Source organism: Calonectris borealis, chromosome 3 (assembly GCF_964195595.1).
Source record: "Calonectris borealis chromosome 3, bCalBor7.hap1.2, whole genome shotgun sequence".
In the NCBI taxonomy this organism is placed as follows: domain Eukaryota; kingdom Metazoa; phylum Chordata; class Aves; order Procellariiformes; family Procellariidae; genus Calonectris; species Calonectris borealis.
This window is the reverse complement of record NC_134314.1, coordinates 73,051,298-73,070,905: the sequence shown is the minus strand read 5'-3', so window position 1 is coordinate 73,070,905 and position 19,608 is coordinate 73,051,298. Positions and strand designations below refer to the sequence as shown.

The 19,608-nt window shown below is 46.1% G+C and overlaps 1 protein-coding gene and 1 pseudogene across 1 annotated transcript in view; one reads left to right on the top strand and one right to left on the bottom strand.

Moving 5' to 3' along the window:
- Nucleotides 1-4,891: 4,891 nt before the first annotated feature.
- Nucleotides 4,892-7,167, bottom strand: LOC142081219 (uncharacterized; annotated as a pseudogene).
- Nucleotides 7,168-8,466: 1,299 nt separating this feature from the next.
- The window catches only part of PPP1R14C (protein phosphatase 1 regulatory inhibitor subunit 14C), a 53,772-nt gene continuing 42,630 nt past the window's right edge, over nucleotides 8,467-19,608 (top strand). The window contains exon 1 of the mRNA XM_075148129.1: nucleotides 8,467-8,898. Coding sequence (XP_075004230.1) covers nucleotides 8,623-8,898 — 276 coding nt within the window. The 5' untranslated portion in view covers nucleotides 8,467-8,622. The remainder of the gene's footprint in view (nucleotides 8,899-19,608) is intronic.

The window sequence follows — 19,608 nt, the reverse complement described above, 5'->3', positions numbered from 1 at the left end:
TTTCTGGATTCTCACACTCAGAGTCAATGAGATTATTTTAGCCATCCGTACACCTGATATTTGCTACAGCAGGGAACAAAAATCTCAGTATTTTCCAGCCAGCTTAGGTCCAGTGTGGAATACCTCAGCATTCTTTTGGCTCCAGAAAATATCCTATTACAGTGACAGTTTGGGTATTCCTGCTTTATATCCCACAGAACAGCAAGTATGATGCTTATTATGGCTTTAAAAAACCTCTTGTGCAATATTTACGTTCTTTTGCATTAATCCATTTTTTCTCAGCAACCGAAAACCAAATCAGTCTATAAAGATGAAGAAGTTCCTGCTCTAAAAAGGAAAGTTTCAAGTTTTGTGGTTGAGAACGTCAGCACCAGACTCCCAACATGACACGCAGAGCTGAAGACCCAAATTACAGGCCACACCAAACACAAAACTTTAAAAGACAGCCGCTCCCCTTTTTCAAAAACTCCTCTGCATCTTTTTGGTTTCTCTAAGAACAAGTTGTTGATGATGGTATTTTCCTGCTGTATTTACCCAAGCCCAGATTTGTAAAAGCCAGGCTGGCAGCACTACTCAGCTGCAGCTGGAAGTTGAGATCTGCTTGAGTAATGGCAGAGAAGACTGCCCAGCAGATAGGACAGGCTCCTTGCATAAACTCAGACTTTAAAGTCGGACAGGGATGCGACTTTCTCTCAAGCTCTGCCCGCAGCCCAAGCTTCAAGTGTGAGTTGCACTGATGCCTAGTGGCAGTTGCTCCGTATCTCTGAAAATCATGTGGTCCCTACAGATAAGGAGCTTAACTTTATATGCTTTGCTTTGAAGAACTGGCACTTTTTTAGATGAAAATCTAAAAGCTGTCATAGCATTTAAGACCAATAATAATAATATTTTATCTCTTGATCATATTGGACTGTGATCTCTTTAGCCGCATAAGCTGAGTTTTACCTAAATAGCTTGATGAGGCTCAAATGCCTCATGCTAGCCTCTTGTTCAGTGGTGTGTCAAATGCCGAGAGCAGAAGAGGCTGAAATGCCACTGCAACCATACAGGCATGCGAAACAGCAGCAAGGATTTGACTAAAGCAGATACGCCCAGGTAATTATGGCCGGCGATCCATGCCCCCTTCCCCTCTGCCCCTTGCTGACTTAAGACATCCTGCCCCGGGTCAGTGTGTGCAGGGGACGGTCCCCACAGCTGTACCGCAGCTTTGGGACACCGGGCGCTTCCAGTCCCAGGTCTGCATGCGCAGGGGGTGGGCTTCTGCCCCTTGTCACAGGCAAACCTCTTTGCTAACGGGGCCCCTAACCAGTGCCTGCATTATGTTGGCTGCTTACTTGCAGTCACAGGCACATTTTGGTGTGTGTGATGAACCACTGGTGATTTCAGTCAGTGCGTCCTGAGAGACACAAAGCTGCTGAAAACACTAATGCTAACCGGTGCCTTTTAGAAAGACCGCCATCTCCAAATGGCTAATTGTTACACTAACTGCGTTAGCTCAAAATATTTGCTTTCTATTTGGGTTCACTGCCCTGAAATCATTCATCCCCACCCTGTCGCAACCCAAGTCTCAAACCCTGGGCTTGAAGACGGGCCACAACTAAGTTTTGCGATCCCCGGCGGACAAATAAAGGCGGAGTGAACACCAAACAACTGATAAATACAATTAAACTCTTTATTGATTACAAATAACGAATGGCTAAGCAGTGGAGGATGTGCTCTTAACTATCTTATCTCCTACATTACTAGAGAATTAGAAAAGGAGAGAGAAGAAGAGGAAGGGAGAGAGAGATGATAGAAAGGAAAGACGTTTTATAGTCTCTAGCTCGTGCCTCCTGGATGCTGGGCCAGCAGCTGGTCTGGCTCATCTTGTGCCTTTTATTGTCTTGGGGTTTGCAGGGTCCTCTTACTGGGTGGAGCGTCATTGAGCATGCGTACCCTTCCATCTACAAGGTTCTTGAATTGAGTCTGGGGGGTGCAGGGGGTCTTGGTGGTCGACTCGTCCTCTCAACTGCAGTGACTGCGGTATGACCTTTCCTGCGATCATGCGCCCTTTCCTTCAAGTCAGAATGGGGGAGTTACAGCGGGCTGCGACACCGCCCTGCCTCCGCAAGACTTGCCGCCTCAACTGCTACTTCGCAGTTCTGCTGATTTTGCAAAGCAAAAATGGTTTGTTTAAGGCATACCTCACAGGTCCCGTATTATGTTCATGACACCACCCCGTGACTTAGACAGACTTCTTTGCTGAGTTTCGAGTCTCAATTTCTTCTTCTAGGGTGGTGATTCTCACATAGTGAATAGAAGGAGAAAAGAGAGAAGAGATAGAAGATAACATATGGGTAATCATACATCACACTATAGCTATCCTTATAATTAAAAATATAAATCCAGCTAATATAGTTAACCAGATTTGGTTTAACCCGATTTATATCAACCATTTTGCCCACCCCATGAGTCCTAAAGATTTCAGTATGGATGTGATCCATGACCCCGGCGCGAGTCCATCAAATGAGTCCTTTGGTTGAAGTGATTGGAACAGTTTGGCAGTCTGGTCGGTGATTTCTTTCATTTTAGCACAAGCTTCTTCAATAGGGTGGTGGCATTGTGGATAGTAATACAGCATTCACCACTGGTGAGGTTTAACATCCCACATAGCCCACGCTCTTTTAACAACAACATATCTAACGCTAATCTATTTTGCGATGTCGTTTTGGATACTTGTTGGACCTGTAATTTAATTCCCCAAAAGCATGCCTGGTCCAATTACTTAACAGGTGTAACTGCCAAGTAATATTCTCTAAGACAAATTGGTGTCTTTTCAGGGTAAGATATGGGGTAAATATGTTTTCAAACATCAAGGAGATTGTTTATCCAGTGGTATAATAATCGGGTATTCTGACTCTGCTTATTGCCCACCTGGGTATCCCGGTTTGGGACTTGGCTTGTTGACGTGTCCGTCTCTGAGGAACAGTAAAATTAAACACCCTAGTAGGACATAGGGAAGGGATCCCAACACTGCATTTTCATAGAATCATAGAATCATTAAGATTGGAAAAGACCTCTAAGATCATCGAGTCCAACCGTGAACCCAACACCACCATGCCCACTAAACCATGTCCCTAAGCGCCTCATCTACACGTCTTTTAAATACTTCCAGGGTTGGTGACTCAACCCCTTCCCTGGGCAGCCTGTTCCAAGGCCTGACCACTCTTTCAGTAAAGAAATTTCTCCTGATGTCCAGTCTAAATCTCCCTTGGCGCAACTTGAGGCCATTTCCTCTCGTCCTATCACTAGTTACTTGGGAGAAGAGACCAACACCCACCTCACTACAACCTCCTTTCAGGTAGTTGTAGAGCACGATGAGATCTCCCCTCAGCCTCCTCTTCTCCAGGCTAAACAACCCCAGTTCCCCCAGCCACTCCTCATAAGACTTGTGCTCCAGGCCCTTCACCAGCTTCATTGCCCTTCTCTGGACACGCTCCAGCACCTCCATGTCCTTCTTGTAGTGAGGGGCCCAAAACTGAACACAGTATTCCAGGTGCGGCCTCGCCAGTGCTGAGTACAGGGGCACGATCACCTCCCTGCTCCTGCTGGCCACACTATTTCTGATACAGGCCAGGATGCCATTGGCCTTCTTGGCCACCTGGGCACAACTGCCGGCTCATGTTCAGCTGCCTGTCAACCAGCACCCCCAGGTCCTTTTCCTCTGGACAGCTTTCCAGCCACTCTTTCCCAAGCCTGTAGTGTTGCATGGGGCGTTTATCCTGCTCGCTGTCCCTGCCTTCCAGCTCAGGGGGGCTGAATACCCTGAATCCTGCATGGTACTCCAACGTCAGATAAGAACAGAATTTCCCATCCAAACATCCCCAAGCCAGAGGGGCTGGATATATTGTCGGATATATTTTACAATTGTAATTGTCAGTATAATTTAGAACAGTTCTTATTGGCTCCGTATTTAAGGCAGTCTCTTTTATAGGGTAATGTGTATATGGGATGCCACACGGAGAAACGCATGAGGTGTTGGTAGTGTTACAGTTATTATTTTCATTTTGCCACCCTTTGGATGGGTAGCCCCACCAAGTACACATATCTCTAATCATAGTTCTGAGGTCATTTATAAACCAGGTCTTGGGGGGATCCCCCAGTCCAGTATCACAAGTAATCACCTTGGTAGAATTAAAAAGAGAGTTTGTTGGCCCCCTGATTGGTGGTTTAAATTTAAGATCTAGAAGTGGTTGTCCTATTGTGGATCTGGACAGGTCCACATTAGGTTACTCCCATTTCTTGGCGACATTTGTGTTTTGTTGGGAGTTGTATACACCAAGTTGGTTCCCATTTAGTATAATAGTTTGCTTCATAAAAGTCAGGTTTAATCAGGGGATTAAACAAGGGGTCCCAGGGATAATACCGACACCATTTGTTGTATGTATCACCTTCAAAAGTAATATTACCCTGAGCCATTTCTCCCTCATGTAACACTGAGTTTGGTCCTTTTACCGGAGAATGAGAAAATACGGTGATATTAGGCAGTGTGGCTGTGCATGTTTCCTTCCATAAACTAACATTCTTAGTTTTATCGGGGGGGTTTGTCCAACTCGTATAGCTTAATTCCATCATTGGGCTACCTTTCCACCTCACTTTGTTGTTGCTGCTGCGGCTCACTATAGTCCAATTTTTGGCGAGATACATTAGGGAAGTGGCATTGGTCATATTAAAGATACATGTCAAATTTACAGGCAACATGAAAAATCTCAATCCTTCTTCCGCTGCCCAGGGCATAGAAATACATAGCCCTTGATCTTGATGTCCCGTATCATTTCCCAGGTAAGGTTTGGGGTCCCATCTCCTCAGCTCCTTGTGACAATAAGGGAGAGGAGAAGAGCAACCCAAAACATCACTTGTGGTGATAATACATACATCCTACGAAAACTAATAAACTAACAATCACAGAAGTTAACAAAATGCCTGGGATCCGCTTCAGGCTTGAACGCGGGTCCGAGTCCTCGATGGCGAGTCCTCCTGAAAGAAAAGAAAGGAGGAAAACTCGGTTCAACCAGAACCGGTTTCAGAAGGAAGGGACAATCCACCAAGTATTAATTTTATGCTCTTTTCCATGGGCATCGGTGGCTACCCATGCATAAAGGTTAAGGGAGAGTTTTAAAGTTAAAGGCACTTGCCCCATGGTAGGTAGTTCTACCAGGACCGACTGCCCTGGATGATGGAGGGGTTTTACTGGGTCTTTATTTTCTTTACTTCCAGGCATAATGATGGGTGGCTTCGGGTAAAAAGCAATGAGCCGGGGACAGCCATTCACTCCCTAGCAGCTATTTACTTTAGTGACCGCATCCATTATTCGCTGCGCCCATCCCGGGTCATGATCCCGGGTCATGTGGCTTCAGGGCTCATTTTAATAGCCCATTGGTACACTCCCCAATGCCATTTGCCTGAGGATAATAGGGGGTATGGAAAACCCACAGTCCTTAGCAATTTCCTGCCTGAGAGCTGATGCTTGCGCGCCTGTATCTACTAAGAAGGTGGTTGGTCTTTTTAGTGGTCCAGTTGGGAAGGTGATTAACAAATCTCCCTTGACATTTTCAGTGAGCCTCCTTAAATAACGCCACTCGCCGTCCCTGGGCTCACTTACAGGGGACGATGTCGGGAGTTTCCTGAAGCGTGAGGTTCAAAATCAATCAAATCCCTTTTGGGGGGTGGGGGGGCAGGGGGACAGTGTTGTTTTTGTTTCTCCTTGGGGCAGGAGGGAGTTCTCGGGTTATGATATGGGCCTTCGTTAGGTCCTCTCCAGGTCCTGATTAATGCCTCTAGATTGGGCGTGGGTAGCTTGTCCATGACCTCTCTAGGGATCCCTTTCAAAATGCCTTCAGTCCACAGAGCATGTCTCGTATCGTCCTGAGTATTCACTGGCCTTCGCTCTCCCCATCCTTCTATCCTACAGAGGTTTGCCCGAGGCTTAGTTCCTCCTGAGCTCATAAATCCCATTTGCCGTCCATAATTAGTTAGCTCTTGGGCAGCTTCTCCCCAGGTCATGGCTTGCGCCCCCCCCCGCTCCGTGGGTCTTCCCCTCTTGCCCAAGGGCCATAGCATACAGCTCTCAATTGGTCCTGAAGCTGGACTGCATAAGCTTTTAGGCTGTCTGGCAGGCCTCTTATAAAGGGGAGTCATTCAGGAGGGATCCGCCACCATCAACATAGTAGATGGTCTCCATGGCACCAAGACTCTGTGATACATTAATTGGAGGCAGGCCGCTTTCTGAATGCTCTCAGTTAACCGATCAATGTTAGGCGTATCAATGCGGACTGGGTCACCCCTCTCCAATGGGTCTAAGCCTCCTGTCCAACATGCTGCCCTTTGGGTTAGGGACCAGGGCTCCCGAGGGTCATCTACCATAAGAAATACCCCAGGTCCCCAGTATCCCTGAGCTTCTTCCTCCGACAACATTATATGGTCTCCGCCGGTAAGCGAAACTCTCCGGACATATTCCAGGCATACCGTTTCTCCCGGTCCCCTAGAATGTTTCTCCTGAATTTTAGCCAATTCTGTGGGGGCAATAGGGGACAGTACCAATTGTAACTTCTGGCTCCATGCCATCTCTACCATCTATTACTTCTGTTTTTATTAGGGGCCTCAACGCTGCCTCCCCCTCTCCTTCGGAATATTTCTCCTTCACGCACCCTAATTCTTCTAAGGGATATTCTGAATCGAGCTCTTTACCTTCCCCTTCCAAAATACCACCGTACCATTTATCCCATATTTTGTTTCCTCAAGAGGGCCGCCTATTCTCCACTCCCTTCTCCAAGGATGCCTAGAGTTCTCCCGTTCTCTTACTAACTGATCCTTGAGACTCTCAGTCTCAGTTTTTAATTGTTCCTGCACTGCTTTTACCAGGTCCTGTAGGCATTGGATCACCTCTCCTGCTTGCTGATTAGCTTGCTTCTCCTGTTGGGCAGCGGTGAGGGCTGCCCCTAACACCGCGCAGACTACAGCCTTCCCTTTGCCACGTCTAAAATTTCGCTCCTTGGTTAACAGAGTTATTCGGTCTGTTACCGCTTGTGGGTCGTGCCAATTTTCCTGTGCCCGGGTCATTCCTGACGGAGAGGAATGAGCATTATAACACTCTAGTTTTTCTAAAAGCGGGGATACGTCTACCGCCATTCCGCCCTGGGAGGCCATTTTATATTTCAGCTCTCAGCCCTCTGAGGGTGAAAAATCCTTTCGTCCTGGGAGTGATCCCCTTTCACCCCTGGGGGAAAGCTCCACCAAGGTCCAGGTTTCCTTTGGCAGTTGCTTTTGTCCTGAAACGGGGTATCCTGCCCACTATGCCAATTTAAAATCTCGCAGCCCGAGTCTCAAACCCTGGGCTTGAAGACAGGTCACAACTAGGTTTCGCGATCCCTTGCAGACAAACAACACCAAGCGACTGATAAATCCAATTAAACTCTTTATTGATTACAAATAACGAATGGCTAAGCAGTGGAGGGTAACTATCTTATCTCCTACATTACTAGAGAATTAGAAAAGGAGAGAGAAAAGAGAAGTAGAAGAGGAAGGGAGAGAGAGATGATAGAAGGGAAAGATATCACCACCCTAGGTTCCAGCGACGTCTTATAGTCTCTAGCTCATGCCTCCTGGATGCTGGGCCAGCAGCTGGTCTGGCTCATCTTGTGCCTTTTATTGTCTTGGGGCTTGCAGGGTCCTCCTACTGGGTGGAGCGTGGTTGAGCATGCATACACTTCCGTCTACAAGGTTCTTGAATTGAGTCTGGGGGGTGCAGGGGGTTTTGGCCCCCTCAACTGCCGTGACTGCGGTATGAGCTTTCCTGCGATCATGCGCCCTTTCCTTCAAGTTAGAAAGGGGGAGTTACAGCAGGGTGCGACACCGCAAGACTTGCCGCCTCAACTGCTACTTCGCAGTTCTGCTGATTTTGCAAAGCAAAACCAGTTTGTTTAAGGCATACCTCACAGGTCCCGTATGATGTCCATGATACCCGCCCCCCCCGGGAGAGAAGAAAAGGATCGCATTCGGCGTTTTAATGCTGCAGATATACAATATTTATAAACGTCGTGTGCATGACGGGGCGATACTGCATTTCCTTAAAAAAAAAAAAGCCATAAACCACACAGCAGCCGGAGTCCCCGGGCAGCCCCCGGGGAGCGCCCTGCGGCGGGCACATGCCGCTCCGGCTCCCATGACAGCCAGGAGCAGCCGCCCGCGCCGCGCTGGCAGCGGGGCGACCCAGAGGCTCCGCCGCCGGCACCGCGCCTTCCTCGGGCTGCTCCGCGCTCCGCCGCTGCGGGGCCGGGACGCGCTACCGGCGCGGAAGGGCGGGCCGAGGCGGCGGCGGGCGCGCTCCGCTGTTCCGCCCCGCCCCGTGCCGTGCTCCGCCGCGCCGTGCCGCACCGCCCCTCGGCTGTCCCCGCCCCCCGCCGGTTCGGGCCCAGCCCTCCCGGCGGCGGGGCCGGCTGCGCTGCTGTGCCATGAGAGGCTTTAAACGGCAGGTGCGGGGGAGCGAGGCAGACGCGCAACCGGCGGCTGCTGCGGCCCGGCGGTAGCGGCGGGCGGGCGGGCGCCTTTCGGCTCGGCTCGGCGGGAGCCGCGGCGGAGCGGAGCATGTCGGTGGCGACCGGGGGTAGCGAGGCGGCGGCAGCGGGCGGCGGCGGCGGCAACCGCGTTTTCTTCCAGACCCCCCGCGGCGGCGGCGGGAGCGGCGGCTCCTCCGGCGGCTCCTCCCGGGAGGACTCGGTGCCGGCGGCGGTGGTGCAGGTCCAGCAGCGGCGCCACCAGCAGGGGAAAGTGACGGTGAAATACGATCGGAAGGAGCTGCGGAAGCGGCTGGTGCTGGAGGAGTGGATCGTGGAGCAGCTGGGGCAGCTCTACGGCTGCGAGGTGCGGGGCCGGGGTGGTGGGGTCCCCGGCGTGGCCGCCGCAGTCCCCCCGCCCGGCGCTGCTCCCCTCGCCCCCGGCATCCTCCCCCCGCCCCGAATCGCGTTTCGGCTGCGGGCAGGGGAGAGCTGTCACCGCCACCTCCAAATGACATTCCCGGCCCGCAGCCCTCTCCCTGCCGCAGCCCCGCGCCTCCGCGGTGCCCCGCCGCGGGGAAGAGGAGAAGGTGTCCCCTGTCCCCCCCGAGGTGAATGGGAGGGGACAGGCGGCGGCTACCATACGGCCGCGCATGGAGCGGCCCCTCTCCTCCCGGGGGGCCCCGGCGGCTGCGGCAGGTCCAGGGGTGCCGGGCGGCGCCGGGCTCCCGCGGCTGTGCGCGGTGTTTGACCGGGAGCCGCTGTCCCTGCAGTCCCCCAGGGCAGGGCGGCCGGGGCGCGGAGCTGGGGAGGTGTCGGTCCCCGTTAGACGCGAGCTGGCCGTGCGGAGGGGCGCCTGCCGGGCCGGAGGGGAGAGCGGTGTGCTGGAGGCGGGGGGGGGGGGGGAGGAGGAGGAGGAGGAGGAGGAGGAGGGAGCTGTGCGGAGGCGGCTGTTGTGGAGGAAGGACTCCGGTGCGGGTACGGTCCCTGCTAGACCATGGTTTTGTATTACCCCGGCCTCCAGCAGCGGGGTAGATACTAGCCAGGAAATTTCAATGAGCAGTTAGAAGATCATTAGGATGAGAATCGAAAATACTGGCGGGGGTTGTATCTAATCTGTAGATATCAAACCTGTTTTTCTGTTACTCTGCGCAAAAAGTGTTGCCAGAATGAATTTTCTTCTGTAGAGGACAGGTGGACAGGAGGATTTTTTCAAGATTATTCAAAGGAATGGTAACTGTTCTCTTCCACATAGAGATGACAACGTTGTAAGTAAAGGAAGTACCAGTACTTGGTTTTGTCAAAGCTTCATTAGAAATGTAGACCTTTTATTCCCCAGGATATTTATTATTTCCTCAAGTATTTACCCTTATAAAGGATCAAAATGTTAAATCTAAACTGAGGTTTGCACATGCTTTTCCCATCACTAGTCTCATTCACTTTTATTAGAGCCTTCTGAAGTGAGATTTGTTGAAGCCAAATGTGAATTTTGCAGCTGGCATCTCTGGATGCTAGCTAGCTGCTATTTGCAGCTAACATCTTTCCTCAGGGCTCCCGGCTGTTCTGGAGCTAGGAAGGCAAGAGCTTGACAGTCCCTGAGGTGTGGATGTCTCAAGTGGATGTGAGGGCCTAAATAACCAGGCCTGAATATCTAGCACGTACATAATACAAATGTTTAAAGAAACTTCCTTTCATCTCAAAACCAGTTTATCAGCAAATTTGTCAGAAGGACTTGCCCTCATAAAAAATGTGCATGTGACAAGTTAAACCTCCTTAACTATTCACATCCATGAACTAAGGGAAGGAAAGATACAAATGGAAACTCTGGTTAAAAATAAGCAGTTTTTATTCTTCATCTTGGTGTGACTTGCTTCTCCAGCCTCATGATTTGTTAGGCCACATAGCCTGTAGGCAGCAAGGATTTCTTTGAGGTCAGAAGTACTTACAACTGTTTGCATGAACTGATGATTTTGTGTCTGCATGAGCTGATAATGTAGTTAGTAGCTGGCCTACAGGATGTATTGCCTCTGGTTTGACCCTCATTGTTCAAAAACACCGAGCCTGTTTGGGCTGCGTGTTTTTGACATACAGGCATAGTTCCTCTGTCTGTAAGAAAGGAGGTAATACATAGGACCAAACCAAGGTCCAGAGGAATTATTGCTGCTCTTCACAGTATTCAAATAACTGGCTTGCTGAAGGAAAAAAATCTTTCATTCTTTTCCTTATTGTGGTTGCTGCTTCTGACTGAAATAGAAGGAGGTTTGCTTTAGGAGGGCTCTCCATTAAGATGGGGACTGTATATGGCAGCATAAAAAGAACTTTTTTGACGATTTGGTTTCTAAGTTGGCTTTTAGGGGAAAAAATGGTTTGACACAACAGATGAAAATCTTTTTAGCTTTGAAGGTTGAGGACAAAATGTTTAAGTCGTCTTCTGCTTTTCTTTGCTGTTATGCATGAACTTTATCCAGTGTCAGCACGGATGGCAGTAGTGAAAAGGTCAAGCAATTAATATGCTATCAGGATAAAGTTGAAGATGCATGATGAGTGTAGTGATTAAAGACAATAGCAATTTATTGCAAGGTGCTTTGCTTGAATCTGCTTGAATTACTTTTAGGCTTACAGATCTAGCTCTCAGGCTGAAACTTAATCACCTATGCAGACAGTTAATAACCCTGTCTGAAGGCAGGTTGGAGGGGGTTGGGAATTGCTCGCTTTAACTTCTGTGGAAGATCTACTGTAACTTCCTGATGCGATGACACTTAAGTTCTGAAACAATCTGAAATCTTCCAGAATGCCAGAAATAGCCATTGAATTGCTAACCCTGGAAGAGCTAACCAGTGCCAGTGTTTCATTGCTATTCTGATTCGGAGCTCTGTTTCTAAGGAGCAATGCACTTCATTCCTGGGAAGAGCAGAAGTAAGTAGAGGGCGTTTGCAGTGTGGTGCACTGAAAGTCTGCAAGAAGACCTAAGTGTCTCTTTGTGGGACTGCATAAATGTAGTGCCTGCTCGCTGTTTTCCATTTAAATAATGTTTTCTATTAAATTATGCTGAGATTCATCAGTAAGTGGATACTTGCAGAAAGACTCCCTTTATCCAAAGCTAAACATGTATTCATAGTCTCTCAAGTACTTGCAGGTTAAGTCAGCTATAAGCCTGTCTTGGCTTGGTGACAAAGTTTAGGAGACGAGGTTGGGAAATAAGGAGACAGGTTGGTTTGTGTTCTTTTTCTAGTGGATCTTGTCTTTAGTGGTGCAGTTTTAGTTTTAAAAATTGGACGCCAAGCAGGATAACGGAGTTGGGGGGAAGTGGTTTAGAAGGAGCTCTTTGAGACTATTTTTAATGCTGACCACAGATCTGTGATAGAAGGAACAGCTTTAGAAAGGTTATTTCCACTTGATGCAGACTTTAGGGATAAAAACCAGCCTGAATGGTAAAGGGTCACCAAGGTAGAAAACTTTAGTAGGATCAGAGACTCTTAAGCAGGATTTGTTTGGCACCAGAACCTTTCAGGCTAAGTACTCGGGACAAGTGTTCAGGTGAATGTCAGTCTGGCTGTTTGCTCCTGGAGCTGCTTCATTAAAAAAATGAAGTTTTATAACATGTTTGTTCTGGTTTTTATGAATGCTGAAACCAAGGTTGTGGTCACAGATTAGTATATTGAAAATGCAATGCCTTAATTGCAGGACTTGGACTGACTTCAGTGTTGACCTTTACTAGGTATCTTGTTTCTAAAAATAGTTTCTCCACAGATGCTTCATGTTTTGGGCTAAGTCCATTATTGGTTAAGAATTGCTAAATAATGCTGCACAGAACAACTTACATCATCGCTATTCATTCCCTAATGGTTTGCAACTTGTAGTTCAGCATGAAAGTGATGACAGTCTAGTTTTCCAGATGTATGATCTACGTTGTGTGCACCTGCCAAACTTGTACAACTTTATATATGGAAAAAAAGGCTATTGGATTTGTCCCCAGAAACCATTCAACTTTGCAGGTGAATTACTGTGCTCAGGGGTCCTGTCTATCCACAATTACAGCATCTGCTGTAAATGGCAGAATGCTGATGGAATGACTGCATTGAGGGCACACAGATTTTGCACAGCATTAGTAAACAATGAAGAAAGACTTTGCTTGTGCTATGGGTTTGTTGCTGAGTATTTTTTAATGTAGAGACATCCATGTACAAATCAAATGAGCCCTTAGATTTTGCACTCTGGAAGTTGAATATAACACCTTCTAATAAGAGATATTGATGAGCTTAGTTGGATAATCTATTTTATTAGTCTGTCTAATCATGTGTGGAAATTGGTGCTTAGCAAAGGATATGGTGTTGGTCTGGAAGTAACAGGGAATTATGACCAAGCTTATCCCTTTTCCATTTCCGGGCAAAATACCCTGTTTAAAAACTCAACGTACAAGAAAATATAACTGAAAGAGCTTCCCATAAAAGCCCCTCAAGCATTTCCTTTAAGAGTGCAAGGCCATGCCAGACTGACAATTGTCATATGTAGGATTCTCTTTCACCGCCTGATATGGGTACTGCAATGACAAGAATGGCATGAAACTCCAACTCAGGTTGGCAGGGCCAATCTGTGGCCATTAGTTAAAAAAAACCCAAACCGGTATTCGTGGGGTATGGGAGGGAAGGGAGCAATTTAACTTTGTCCTGCATGGATTGAGCTCCCTTCCCCTGGGTGCTCAGTGACTGCAGTGCTGGAGAACACCCTCTTCGGCCATCTTCCTGAAGCTGCTGGGGTATGCTAACAGTGTCAGCTTGTCCCTGATATATAGCATCAGAGAGTCTGTTGGTCTGTACACACTTCAATTTGAACTGGTTGGTGCTAGACAGGAGACAAGAGGAAGGCCCTCATGTAGGCTGGAGAGCTAGGTCACAAAAGTAAAAACTTCCTGGCCCTCCCTTTCCTCTCTTGGCGCACAGCTGTGTTGGCTGTAGTGGTAAAGCTAGTGGCAAGGTGTAAAAGGTGGACCGAGGGTTGTGGGGAAGCTCTGAACAAATTAGCTGCCTTGACTATAGTTCCAAAATATTTTTTCAATATTGAATCCCGTTGCAGACTGATGGGTATTGGTGGTCTACCGAGAGCAGTGCTGCGTATGCTGAATAACTAGATACTGTACAGGGCATCAGTTCCTGCGTGCATTTGCACCCAAACAGGCATGTCTTGTGATTTGATGGACTCAGTTGCAGCTGTTTCTCTCTCTGCTCTCCGGAACTGTATTTATGTGGGGCAGTGACCTTCTGCACAGTGTGGACCACCTTCTCCAGCCCACTCTCTCATGGGTCAGTGGCTCTGCACCCCCTGCAGAGGCAGTTGCCATGGTTACCAGTGATCTCTTTTGCTCTGGGTTTGGAAGAATGCAGAATAAAATGGTGCAAGGACTTCAGCACCAAACTTTTCCCCCCTCCATCCCAAACATCCCGTTCTTTCCAAAACAGCCCGGTCAGCATGCTGCTAAGGCTGCCATGTAGTGATGTGGACCTGATGGTATGATCAGGTACTGCTTATTCCTCAGGCTATGGTGAGGTAATGTTTGAAATTCGTTATTCATTTCTCAGAAAGGTGTTTGGTAAGGAAATCCACTGAATAAAACACTACAGAAACCAACTTTTGCTGACTGTCTGACTCTTTGAATAGACTTCGTCTAACTTGGACCAAGATCTCACAAATGGTAATTGCGTGTGGACTCTTTTCTAAATGGATCAAAAGTGGAAAGAGACTGAGAGGGGTCTAAGAGTTGGAGAGAGTGTTGCTCCTTAAAAGGATGCAAGTCAGTAGGAAGCGTAATAAAGGATTTCTTTCTTCAGGAAATCGAGTATTAAAGTCTAGATGCATTCAAGCAAAGTACTTAGAGGTCCATCAAATTGCTTAGAAATGTATTTGGGTTTTTCCTTTTGGACAACTATTATTGATGTCAGATCTCCATGTTGCACGGCATGAACTTTGGAGCACTCTCTTGAGGGCAGGGATGCTGCTCAACATACCCGTGTCAGTTGAAGGTTGCTGTGATCAGAGACCTACAAAGGACAGTAGGTAGCAACTACTGGTTGCAAAGGCTTCTTATATCATATAGCAACCAAAGAAAGACATTTGAGTCCCAAGAGTAGAAAATAGGAAGTCCAAAATGGCCTATAAAATGCATGTTGCTGTAAAACAACCCTTGTAAAATGCATGCTGCTGCTTTCAGAGAAGGACTGGGCTTAAGTACCTGTGAAGGTGCCAAGTACCTGATGGCGGTGAGGCCAGAGCCTTTTGTCTCTAAATGCACTGCTTAAACTCTGATCTTAGGTTCTAAAGACCGACCCTAGACCCTAATCTAGTAGGAAATGTACCACCATTCAGCTACTTTCCTCCTTTTTAGATGCAGAATTTGCACTAGGTCTCAAAGGAGTGCAAAAAAATTATTTTTCTTCTACTTCACCTTTGTATGGTCTGGATGTCATTTCTGCACTGGTCGTGGTTCATTGTTTTAGCTTAAGTAGCAGCAATATTCTTGACTTCTGATTTAGAATCTTCATCTTCCATCAGCTATTCCATAGCAAATCTTTTGTCCTCTCCCTCTCTGTTCAAGATTCAACTGGTCTCTTTGCTGAAGCAGTAGGTGTGGTTGTTTTGTAATAAGGCAAAGAAATAATTGATTGCTTACATCACTTAAATTTTTATAATTGTACTTCTTATAAACAGTAGCTTTCAACCGTTGTGGCTACAAAGGCTCTTCTGCCTTTAGGCAAATTGCTTTACATAGAGTCAGTGCTTGATTATCCAGGGTAACAAGGGTGGGGAGTGGGGAGGGGGTGGAAGAGAGAACATGGATACAATGGAAAAAACCGTGGATTAAAAAAAAAAGTTAAACTATGCTGCAAATCATGCAGTGAACATGCAGCTGAAGGGAAAAGAGGGGGAATCAATCATTAATCTACCCCATTTTCTCCCACTCAAGTTCATCACACAAACTCATCTTTTGGACTTGAGTGTAGCTTGGATGTGTCTGTACTTGTAGCACAATTAAACTACAATACGGATGATCTATCCACAGAGAGCTGAGAGCTGGTTTTGTTGTGCTTTGTTGAAGACGCTGGGCTGACTTGTGCACTGTTGGTCCCTTGTACCCCTGTATTCGGACAGGGTAAGTCAGAGTGGGGTCTCTCCCATTATTCTCAGAGCTTTGCATTAGCTGATCTACACTGTGCTACGGCAGCAAATGCCTGAAACACAAATAACCCTGTTTAAATGAGGAAAAGATGTATTTCATGGCACATCTGCCTGCTTTTAAAAGACACAGGGAATGTTTCTAAATAGATCTTGTATCTAAATAAAAAGATGTTCTACCTGAAGTAAGACTCCATTTCACAAGTAGTGTGATAGCTTAGGGTTATCATGAGACTAAACTAATTCTCTGACCCATGCCTTGCAAAGGCTGGCTGAACTCTTGTTTGCGTTCTCATAGCTCTTCCTTTAGACTAGCTTATGTCCAGCCACTTAAAAGACACTGTACTGGGCCCCAGATACAACCAAAACCACCTGAACAATTTTGTAGTGCACACTACTGTACATGTATGTGAAGCAGCTCTCTGAGAGTACAGGAGCTGCTGATGAAAAAAAATTCGCTATCCTGTCTCTAACCTGATGCAGTCTGAATTATGGTCACCTTGTCTCTTGTCACCACAGGTGATAAAGCAGCAGCAGTATCAATCCATTCTTCCAGCAGCCTTGTGTCTTGCCTGCATTATAAGAAAGCTAAGTTCTCATTTTTCCCTTCTCTTTTTATTTCCCTTCCCTCCATCTAACTCCAGAAGCTTCTATTTGACAGCACAAATCGAGTAGGTTAGGCATGGCCATCCATCTGTGTCGCTGCAACTTTTGGCTGCCTCTTGTAAAACATTGGCAGTTTCTTTTGCTGTCCCCTTTTGTGTCACATGGAATTATGGAAGTCAAGATTTCTAGAAGTTATTAATGTTGGAGAAGGGGTGGATAAAATCTTAATTGTATGCAGTCCATGCAGCAGCAGTATGACTGTATTTCAAAGGTAGAATAAATTTAGCCTGTTAAAGATCTTGGAACAAGGAATCATTTGGGCAGAGGTACATACTGAAACAAATCAAATCTTCTTTGAAGTGATAAGTATTTAATTCTGAGGATCACATTTGAATAGCAGAACTGTTACCTTTTTTCCCCCCTAGGGAGAATGATATCTATTCTAAGAACCAGTTCTACACGGTATCTTAAACTATTTTCGGGGAACACACAGATCACAGCCCCAGAAGGCATCTTGTATTTTTTCAATCCGCGTTGTATTTATCATCCAGATCTATTGGATCTAAACCTAGAGAAAAATCATAACATGTAATGTAGGTCTTTAATTATTAGAATGCTGGTAGCTTAATTAATTCAATGCAATACTGTTCTGCATGTGGAGCAAAGCTAGTACAAACGGTAGCATTAATTTAAAGTGTCCTAATGGTAAGTAAGTAAATGTCTAGCTTGCGCAGTGGTGCTAGTCTACAGGTGACGCTTCCAGTGGTGACTGAAGAGGTCACCATTCTGAGTGTGCTTCCAACAAGGGGATCACACTTCGGTCCTGTGTGTTGGACTTCATAAATGCAAATGATGGCACAATCAATGCCTAATGAAAATCCTCTTATCAGACTGTCTTAATGGGATTGCTTTCCAGAACACAGAATTGGGAAGGATCTCCTAGGTCACAGGAGTTCTCATTTGCAGATAAGCTCTTTGCACTTGATACAATTTTTTTTTAATGGAGTAACTCAGTTTATATGATGTTTATTTAAATCTATGAAATAATGTGGAAATATAGCTTTTAAACCTTTTAGATACTAGGCTCTTTCCCACCCCCTTCATAAAATACAGAAGGACATAGACAAAAAACTAATGCTTGCTTGGGATGGGCTTGCCTGGACTTTCACTCAGGGATGAAGTTTAAACAGATTGTAAATGCACTTTACTGTCTGACCTTAGTCTGGGCATCATCAGGCTCAGTGATGACTACAGTAGAGGGGCAGTAGAAGTATCAAGATGGTGATTCTTCTGTAGGTCACTTACTACCTTATAACAAAATCTGTCTTTTGAGTAGATGTCTGCAGACTCTGGCAGAAATGTGCTCACTAATATTTCATGGAATTAATTTAGCAGTACTTGGAAAATATATGATGTTAGCTGCTCAAGATCCTAACTTATTTTAGTACTTGAATGATAACTTCTTTAGGAGATATCTTTAGTAGATATCTAAATTAACTCTAGCATGGTACAAATGATTTGTTCTACTTTAAGTGACTGATATATAACATTTTGACACATTTACTTTAAACACAAAGAATGCCTTGAGCTTTTACAATTGATTGCTTTACATTTTAAAAGATAATACCTGAAGCACATATTGCATTTTTTGTCAGAAAAGAAGTCCAGGTGTTCTGGAATAAATTCTTGGGTCTTTTTGGTTTTATTATGCTGGTAGTAATCATGCCATTTTAGGCTTACTCTCTAACTCTGTATTCCTGTTTCAGGTGCACTGAGGCAAAACTACTTAGTCTTCTTTCTAAGAAAGTTAACAAAACTCCCTAAATTTGGATTGTGGTTGAATTCCTCCTCTTAATACCGAAAACTGAATCCTCTCTGAGTGCAGAAACTAATGTGGGGAGGCTGGTGGGAACTAGCTTACTGGCAGCCAGAAACATCTCAGCTCTTACTTTAGCTGTTACTGTAGTACTACTTTACTAGTCTGCTTAGCTAAAGATTTAATCAAACTTGCTTATAGGTATCCAGCTGCTATTTGTTTATCAAGACCAAACTCTTACACAGAAGATTTGCTTTAGTGTCTTGAAGTAATTCTGATAACCAAAGAATGCATTTATACAAGGAAGCAAGATACCAATCCTTCACTTTATAATTGGGAGGCTGTCTTGTCTCAGGTTGCCTGCAAAGGAGGCTTCCAGGACTTCTGTAAAAGCAAACACCTGAACAACCTCTCCCCTTTGTCGTCTTTTTCAGTAGGTCTCTGAACACTTTTTCCTGTTCATTTTTTTTTTTAAAGTTTATATCAGATTTCAACTTAAAAGATACATTAACTACATTTGATATTAGAATTGTTAGCTCTTTCTCTGGGTTAGTAGTTTGCAGCGCATTGGATGTAGCAAGTGGAAGGAGGCAGGACTGTGTGCCAAAATACTCTTTTGGTAATCTGACAGTGAGAAGCACTGGAATCAAACAGGGGTCCCATACAGTCTTTAGCTCCCTTCTCCCAGGGTTTGTCGTCCTCGGTGGGATAGTCGCAGCAGATTATCCCACTTCCTAGATCTGGAGCTGTTTGGTGAATTCATTTTAAAGATCCCTCAGGCCCTCTTCTATCTTTTGCAGTCTGGGGACTTGCCTGGGGAGTGAAGCGGTGTCTCTGGCCCCTAGGGAAGAGGAGTGTCTGCTTTAAAGTGTATTAGAACTCCTGCTGATATTTCTTGACACCAGTGGACCAGAGCCAAAATGCATTGACTGCCAGTTCCTGGCCTGCCTGCTGCTCAAAATTAGCGTCTTGGGGGAGGGAGAGGTCTAGCAGTCATCGCTGTGTAGGGCACACTGCTATGCCCAGGCACCACTTGAAGGAATGACTTGCTACAACCCATGAGATGCTCTCCAGATCTCTTACAGACTAAATTTCTTCAACCAGAAGATTACATTGCTCTTGGATTCTGCAGGATGTGAGAGCACTTCCTTTGGTACCACTGAATAAAACATTTTTCCCCTCTACAGAAGGAAGACTTCTTATGTCCCATATCAAATCTGACAGGACCTAATACTTCTGACTGCAGAAATATTGGCATTTGAAAACTGTGTTATGCCATCCAATAAAGCTTTAATTGTTTGGTACCACAAAAATGCAGTGAGAAGACCATGAGTGTGTCAGACACTTGATGTACCCACACTGTATGACTCTTACTGCAGAAGTCAATTTGCACACAGTTTCTCAGCGTAGAGAAGATCAATACTGGAGACTAACAGATTATTTTTACAGAGCTGCTGAAGCTGAGGTGAGGAGAGCTGTTTAGAGGCC